Source organism: Malus domestica, chromosome 17 (assembly GCF_042453785.1).
Source record: "Malus domestica chromosome 17, GDT2T_hap1".
In the NCBI taxonomy this organism is placed as follows: Eukaryota; Viridiplantae; Streptophyta; class Magnoliopsida; order Rosales; family Rosaceae; genus Malus; species Malus domestica.
This window is the reverse complement of record NC_091677.1, coordinates 17,163,999-17,172,960: the sequence shown is the minus strand read 5'-3', so window position 1 is coordinate 17,172,960 and position 8,962 is coordinate 17,163,999. Positions and strand designations below refer to the sequence as shown.

Below are 8,962 nucleotides of genomic sequence, written 5' to 3'. Positions count from 1 at the left end.
TTATTGAACATTGGATAAATAAAGAGAGTAAAAAAGAAGAGTAAGAAGTATATCAAAGTGCATGATGACAATTTTAGTGTCAGGAACATCTCTTATGTTTATCTAATTACACTTCATGTACAAGACGGAAAGAGTTTGGTTTTTCTTTATCTCGTTTGCTAAAAATTTTACTATACAACAATGTATATTCTACAAGTTGAGATGAGTTCATTCTCCTGGCATAGAATGACAACTACATTTAACGTGCAATGTAGGGGGTTTGGCTCCATTCAGTTTAGTTTTTTGTCGAAATCGAAAACCGAACCGAATTTACTGTTTGATTCGGTTCGGTTTTATTTTTTGTCTGTTTTTTCCGGTTCGGTTTTGGTTCATTAGGATTAGAAGCAAACAAGGCTGAAATGCACCGTTTTAAAGCAGGGGTAAAATTATAACTTTAGTTTGGTTTGGTTCGATTTGATAGCTTCGCTTCGATTTTTTATTTTACCTCGGTTCGATTTTCGATCCAACTTTTTCGATTTTTAATTTTTCAAACCCACCCTAGGGCAATGACATACAACCACCTAGTGTAGAAAAACTCCATTACTCCAATATAATTAGAGATGAAAAACGCTCCAGATTTTCCATGTACCATGAATTGTTTTCCCCGTAACGCATAGGATCTGTTGACCGACCAATTGGTATGCTTTTGCTGATGTGTAAGCACCAGATTCGACCTCTCCTCCTCTCTCTCTATGCACCTTCTTCCACCCTCTCTCGCTTCCGCTCTCTGAAACTTCAAGTTCCCGAATTTCAGAAACCTAAAAAATCGGCCATGAATTAGCTTCTTGGTTGTCAAGAAGATCAAAACCCAGATACCCAATTATTCAGAAAAGCAAACGAATTCGAGAACATGGCGGAAAACGGCCCATCGTCGTCCCCAAACCCCCTCCAACCCAACATTGACCCAGCAGCAGCAGTAGCATCACCCTCAAACGTTATGATCACCCAAAACCCAGCAATCCTATCCTCTTCAACTCTCTCCCAGTCTCCACAAATCGCATCCCCACCTCTCCCTCCCCTGCCCAACGTCTCGCTTCCTCAAACCCAGCACATTTCGCCCCCCGTCGGATTGGATTACGCGCAGAAATCGACCCAGCAGCAGCAACAGCTGCAACAGCAATCTCAGTCATTGGTGCAACAATCCCAGAACGTGAATGTGAATTCCATGTCGAATTACCAGCTCCAGCAGAGTCTGCAGAGGACGCCGTCGATGTCCCGAATGAACCAGCTTCAGCCGCTGAGCCAGAACCCGCAGCAGCAACAGCAGCATTTCGGTATGATGAGGCAGCAAGGGGGTTTGTATGGGCAGGTGAATTTTGGTGGCCCTGGTGGTATCCAACAGCAGAATCAGCAGCAGCAACAGCAAAACCAGGCACAGCAGACTCAGCAACTTGGCGGTGGGAACTTGTCGCGATCAGCCTTGATCGGGCAGAGTGGCCACCTGCCCATGTTGTCTGGCCCTGCTGCTGTTGCAGCTGCGCAATTCAATCTGCAGCCGCAGTTGTTGGCCTCGGTATGAGTTTATTGCCCTCATGAAATTTGCTGTTATCTTTTGATTGTGGTAGGTGAAATGTGGCGTAGTTAGTGTGCATTTTGTGGAGTTTAAACAAGTTGTGTTTAGTAGCAACATAAGTTTCTTAATAGTGTTTTTCTGTGAATGTTATATTGGCATAGCTGGTTGCTTCAATGTGGGCAAAACCATCCGACATGGTTATGCTACGTACTTCCTAGAACCAATGTTAATCATATACTATATTACATAGTAAAGTACACCTTGATTGGTATTATAAATCAAATGCAAACAATCTTAATTTTAATATGGTACATCAGTTCCCTTTTGAATTTCTCATTGAATATTAGTGCATCAGTGAAAGCTGTTGGATCGATAGATGTGCTGCTTTGGTTTCTGTATTATTGCATAATATATTACGCACTGTCAAGTTAGCACACCAGTGAACTCAATGCTTTCTTGAAAATGGAAATGTTTCTTGTTTAACAAAATCAGCGAACTTTCTGCAGCCGAGGCAAAAAGGCAGCCTGGTCCAAGGTTCCCAATTTCATCACGGTAATTCTCCTGGGCAATCTTTACAAGGAACACAAGCAATGGGGGTGATGGGATCCATCAATTTGAGCTCGCAACTAAGAGCTAATGGGGCCATTGCTTCTTTTGCTCAACAGAGAATAAATCAGGGGCAGGGCCAACTTAGGCAACAGTTGGCCCAACAGAGTCCGCTCACCTCTGCACAGGTATAATTGCATACTTTCCTCTTGCCCGATCTACTAACTTAGGCATCTTCTACTTTATTCTGCCAACTGCTATGTTGGTTTTGAGTTTCTTATATGTGTGTGCAAATTGTTATACAATGTTGCATGTGAATTACTCATTCTAGCTGATCATGCTATGTTGTATAATGAGTTTTTCTACAGCTTGAATTTCTCATATTCTATTAAACTTATATGTTGGCTTTGGACCCTGCAATAAGGGGCCATGCAGTGAGGCCGACTTTCTTTTGGCTTTACATGTGTAGTCTGACCTGTTTCAAGTAATAAATGAAGGTCTTTTATTCTTTGGGTTGGGAGGGATATTCAAACTGTGGAATTCCACTTTCTGGTTCTAAGAAAGTTTTGGTTTTAAGAAAGTGACACGGCCTTTATCCAGACCTTCATGTTTTCTGGTGAATTTTCCTCCAGTATCGTTCACAGACAGAACCAACAGGCCAAACAATGTTAATTGTATTATGTTTTATAATCGTTTTACCTTCTCCTTGGTTTGATTTAGATTTAAACGTTATTTAAGATCTGCATGTAACAAATGAATTAGGATAACTATGATGTCTTTCCTGCTTTTCATGCCCAACTAAAAACAAATTTCCAAATCATCTGTTTGATCTTTGCATCCGGGATATCACTTTTGACTAAAGTTTCACAGTTGTTTTCCGCTAGCTTATTTCATTTTGAGTACATTTTATTAACTCCTTAAACCTTATATAGTAGTTATATTGAATCAATTACGTCAACTTATCATTTTGGTACTCGGAGGACCAATGAGAATGAATCACTTTATTTCATGCTACATGAATTTTAGTTACAAAGGCGCCTTTCAAACCATCAATTGCTGTTTTGGTATCCTATGAGAATCCTACATTGCTCTGCCTAGAAAATATGCTTTTTGTTTTCTATGTTGGTTGTTGTTGTCGTCGTTTATTTGTAGCATCTAACATTAGCCTTGCCAGGTTTTGTTGAATGGAATCGATCATTCTTTTCAAAACGTACTCTTATTTTCTGTAATGACCCACTTCCGCTTGTTGGGTATATTTGTAGAGTTGTAGGCATTTTAATATTGGTGGTACAGTGTTGGCATTTTGCACAGCAGGAAGGATAGAGATGTATTTATACAGTTTAACAATCTTTGGCAATGCTGTTACTCTATAGCATGTATTGGATGAATATATCAATTTATGGTGGGGACATTTAATCTGACTTTACAAAGTACAGGTTCAGAGCTTGCCAAGAACATCTTCACTATCTTTTATGAACCCTCAGTTATCTGGTGTGTCTCAGAATGGACAGCCAGCAATGATACAGAATTCTTTATCACAACAGTGGTTGAAGCAAATGCCAGCAAGTCCTGGCCCTGGTTCACCTTCACCTTCACCTTCATCGCGTCTTCAACAACATAGGCAGCAGGTTCTCTATCAGCAGCAACTGGCTTCTAATCAGTTGCAGAAGTCTATGCCCTTGACCCCGCAACAGTTTAACCAGCTTGTACAGCAGCAGCAACAAATGGGACATCCACAGCTGCAACAGCAGCAGCATCAACAGCAACTTCAGCAGCAGCAAATACAGCAGCCACTACAACAACAATCGCAGCAGCAGCAGCAGCAACAGCTGAGTTCCCCAAGGATGGCTGGACCCGCAGGCCAGAAATCTCTTAGTTTAACAGGATCACACCCTGATGCTGCTGCATCTGGTACTACCACACCTGGAGGGAGTTCAAGCCAAGGAACAGAAGCAACTAACCAACTTCTCGGGAAGAGAAAGATACAAGATTTAGTCTCTCAGGTATTCCTTAGTTAATCTGCTATTTCATTTTTTGGTTTGTGTGTTGGGAGGTGGTTGTGCTCTAATAAATTTGTCTTTGTGAAATCTTTTTTCCCTGCCCAGGTTGATTCACAAGGCAGGCTGGATCCTGAAGTTGAAGATCTTCTCTTGGAGATTGCTGATGACTTCATTGATTCTGTAAGGCTTGACATGCTAACTTTTATACTATATGTAATATGTATATTTAATGACGATCAATTGAAGATCTAACTTAAGGACTTGCATATCTGTAGATCAACTTTGGACAACTGATATACGTATCAATTGGTCACATTTAATTTAACAGTTGATATACAAGTCCTCTTGTTAGATCGGGTTCATATAAATATACACACATGGACATGCCTCAAAATAGTCCTAAATTAGTTTTGTACTGCTGATATATACTTCACTCTTATAAAACTCTGCGTGCCAAGTTTTCTCTGGCATGTTGGAGCAGATAAAAAGAAGCTTCATATGGCACTCGTGGACATTAAGTGCTTATCCTATGCCTATTTGCAGGTGACAACATATGCATGCAATTTGGCAAAGCATAGAAAATCTTCAACTTTAGAGTCCAAGGATGTGTTGCTACATCTAGGTTTGTTCTGTAACACAACTCATCTCCATATTTCTTGTGAGTAATGCTTACACTAAACACCTACTGGTCACCTAATATGATACTTAGAGAAAGATCTAACATGAGTTGACATGGGATGCAAATGAGAGTTTTCTGAATATGCAGACTAAATAGTCAGCGAATTTAAATCTGTGTTCATTCTCTCTACTTAATCTGGTTCTGTATGTCACAGACCAATCTACCTAACTAATTGTCTACAAAAGTAAAAAATGAAAATGAATTAAGGTTTCTGGTTGGTTCCTTGTTCTTTGTGTCTTTGGTTTCTGGTTGGCCGTGGTGCGCATTTTTGTGCTCATCTTTCCTTTTTTTTTTCTTGATGAATAACTTGTGTTTTCCAAGTTACTATCAAAATTTTCTTGATTATTATTAGAAGGGATAAAAAAAAAATAAAGAATAAAAATAAATAAAAATAAAAATAAAAACAAATAACACTCATTTATGGATGGATATCTTTTTTGGTGTGTTTATGGGGTTTGGAATTCATTGAGGTCATTGTTTGTTTCATGCGATGAATATGAGATTTGTGGAGATGTACATAACAATAGTATGGAAGCTATAGTAGCATCTAAGTTTATATTATATTAATAATTCATATCACAAGAATCTTGACTCGCTTGATCCTTTATATGAATCATAGTTGATGCAAGTGTAGTATTGCGGAATTTAATGCGTTGAACTCATTTGCAGAGAAAAATTGGCATTTGACAATTCCCGGGTTTTCAAGTGAGGAGAGGAAGTGCCAAAACAAATCTGTAAGTATCTTCAACATCTTAGGATGAACATTGTGGTGCATCTAACATCTTTGAGTATATCTACTTCAAAGGACAAATTTAAAGTTTGATAAGTACTTTTTTATTTATTTTTAAGTTAAATATGTTTGGTTGGATTCGCAATCAACTGTTGAAGATACAAAAGTAGAATGTATGATGCTCCCATATTATTATTAACCTACTTTCCAACTCGAGATTTATTGTAATACCTTACTTTTTAAACATACAGTTGTCAAGTGATCTCCATAAGAAGCGTTTGGATGTGGTAAGTTTGAAATTTCTGTGTATATGTTTTTCCTTTTAGTATATTTTTTTCTTGACGAACAACTGAAAGTTGGTCTACAACTAACGACTTGGTCAGATACGGACGCTGATGGAATCATCGAACCTGGAAAAAAATCCCAATACTCCTAAAGAGATGATCAGGGGGTTTGGCAATGCAGTTGGTACCAACCACTTGATTAGACCATCTCTTGGTGCAGAACAGTTGGTTTCACAATCAACTGGTTCTCAAATGCTGCAGCAAATGACTCGGTTTTAATAGATATCAGCTATCAGCGATTATTGTCTCCGTGCTGAATTTAGTTGTTACATACGTTGGTAAGCATCCTCATTCGCTAATATAAATTTGTCCCGTCATCCTTCCAGGCTTACTGAAACTACAATAGAAATACGGAAGCTGATATTCTTTACCCTGAATTAAGTGTACTTGAGAGTCGTCCAAGCATACCAGACTGTTACATGTTTGTTTATTTCATTGACATCGCTTGTAAATCTGGGTTCTACTTGTTTATCAACTTAATATTTTGGAACTGCTTGTTGTACAGCAGGTTTGGTTAGTGAAAGCAGGAGCATGTCCGGGTCGATAGAAAGCACAAATCTGTAATTACTTGCTAAGAAGTGACAATTAGATGACTGTAGTTGAACTTGACGAAATTATCGATTTATACGCATAAGTCGTGAGGCCAACTCGCAGCATACCAGGGTTGGGTTGGGATTTGTTTTTCATTTCTTTAAATTTTTTCGCTTGGATTTTATTTGTATGGTAATAATTGAACAACTAGTTCGCTTTGTGTACTAATTTATTTGATTTCTTGGGTGAACTTGTACACTAATCTGCTTACCTCCAAGTGTATGGATATACTAATTTGTTTTTCCTTTATTCCTTCCATGGTGATGACATTATTTTAGTATACAAACGCTATAATTCGAAACGTTCATTCTATTTATCAATCATCTTCAGAATAATTCCCTTAATTTATGAATCAAGCAAAACGATCCCCTATCATAAGGATGCTATTTGTACTATAACCGTTTTATTCTAACACATGAATAGCTATGTGATTTTTAAATTGATCAAATTTTTCGTATTATTTGAATCGTAGGACTCACTCTAACCATTGGAGTAAGTCTTAAAATTTGGCTTTTAAACACATCCTATTTCTCTCTAACACTTGGCCCAAAATAGATTAATCAACCCAACATGTGTTTTGTTTCATTCACGGTAGAGATTCAAATGGGTCGTTGGTTATCCAACGGTTTACATTAATTTATTTAATGTTTTGTTTTATATTTATAAATTTATTGAATTCAACGAATCAGATCTAATATGATCAAATTTAACGGTAACAAAATGATCTAACGGTCCAGAATTAAATCCAATGGCTAAAATAATTAAAAAAAAATTATTTAACTCAAAATTTACCCAAAAACTCTATTAATACCTATGTATTAGTTCAAATATCCACACAAAATTCACTTTTCTCTTACAATTCTTCCAACTTTTGTTTCTACCATCTTCCAAAACTATTTCTTCCCATTTCCAAAATTTTCAAGATGGCAAAAAATCATATTAGAGGTCATAATTTGTCAAATGAGGAAAATGTTGCTTTGTGCTTGACATAGGTTTGTATTAGCAAAAGATGGTATCGTTGGCACAAATCAAAATAAAAATGTCTTGTAGGCTAAAATTGTTGGTAATGTTTATGATCAATGGAAGGTTGTTGTCAACAAAGCGTGCACTTTATAGAAGGAAAGTTTGGAGAGAGCTGTAGTTGACATTGACATGACTAGTGAAATGAGCACTATAAAAATGATGAGTATCTCCGTTGATAGTCTATTGTCAAGGATGAATAATGACTTTACATAAGGAGCCAAAGAGCCAGAAAAAACCCCAAAAAAAATTAAATAAATAAATAAATTTTGTCCTCCCCGTTGCCGTTGCCCTAGATTATTTAGCAAATAATTTTGATTTGAGCTTTTGAGATGTGACCCAAAAGCCAAAAAAAAAAAAAAAAAAAAAAAAAAAAAGGATATTAAATCGAATTTGAATGGTGGGTGTCAGCATTTCATGGGACCATTTCATGTTTAAAGCTAACAGTCAAACCCCAAAGTTTAGTTAAAGTGGTGTCTTACGCACGTGCTGTATATCTGGTATGAGGGGTTCTTAATTTCCAAAACGAGTGTTTCACATGTGTTGTGGAATTAGGACAGCTGAAATTTTAACGTCGTATGAAGGGCCAATGAGTGGAGGAAGAATGAAGAAAATGAGATCGATTATTTGTTGATTGGATACCTTATCATTATTGGGTGGTTGACAAAACGGAAACAAACTTAAAAGAGTAATGCAATCAACAACAATCACGTAATATAATTTGCAAAATTTAGTCTAAATAATTGGTTTCCCTAATATTATTCAACTTAAAATTGATATTTACCTTACTGAAAAATTTGGATGAGTCTTATTTTGTGCCCTCATAGTAATTGGCAAATGAATTATGGCAATCTGACTAAGAATTCTCACATGTATTAGCAAGTGCATTACGAGTACACAAATACTGCACAAAGGAACATATTGATAGAAAAGAATGCGTTGTGGGATATGAAAGCTCTCAAACTAATTATGGGATAGAAAAAAGCTATGTTTTTATATGGACTCCATAGAGAAGGATATTGTGGCTCAAAATCACCTTATTATCTCAAAGCACCATTTGACAGTAGATTCAACAAATTCAACTAGCTCACATCTGGTACTCTGGTTAATCACTAAATCGATCACACAATTACCAAAATCACCTATAAGAAGACTATCAAACTTAATTACCATTGCTACAAAATAAAACTTTGTGGGTAACTACATTTTCATTAAAATTCAACGGTAGAGTTCAAGAAATTGGATCACTACATGTTCAAACAAGAATTTCTTGTACTAATTTGAAAACACGACCAATCACAAGAAGCATAATTCTCTTTGCAAATGACCATCTAATGTTGATGTTCACATGCCTTATCTGATGCCGTGATGTGTGATATATTTGTGTGGTTGAGAATGGCCATCATTTACCTCGTGAAACAAATTAATTAAGAGATGTGACCACTCTCCATTAAAACGGATTTCAGAAAAGACCAATGCTTCCAATCCAAACGCCAGTGC

General features: G+C 37.0%; 1 protein-coding gene across 2 annotated transcripts; it reads left to right on the top strand.

The window, feature by feature from the left end:
• The first annotated feature begins 589 nt into the window (after nucleotides 1-589).
• LOC103414467 (transcription initiation factor TFIID subunit 12b) lies at nucleotides 590-6,691 on the top strand. 2 transcript variants are annotated; one of them, XM_029097146.2, is made up of 9 exons: nucleotides 590-1,552; nucleotides 2,059-2,286; nucleotides 3,535-4,101; nucleotides 4,204-4,278; nucleotides 4,642-4,720; nucleotides 5,447-5,511; nucleotides 5,759-5,794; nucleotides 5,891-6,129; nucleotides 6,357-6,691. In XM_029097146.2, the coding sequence occupies exons 1-8, from the start codon at nucleotides 890-892 to the stop codon at nucleotides 6,068-6,070; spliced, it is 1,893 nt and encodes a 630-aa protein (XP_028952979.1). In that variant the 5' UTR covers nucleotides 590-889; the 3' UTR covers nucleotides 6,071-6,129; nucleotides 6,357-6,691. The 2 variants fall into 2 exon arrangements, with proteins under 2 accessions (XP_028952979.1, XP_028952980.1); XM_029097147.2 differs by having other exon boundaries at nucleotides 602-1,552; nucleotides 6,360-6,691.
• The last annotated feature ends 2,271 nt before the right edge of the window (nucleotides 6,692-8,962 follow it).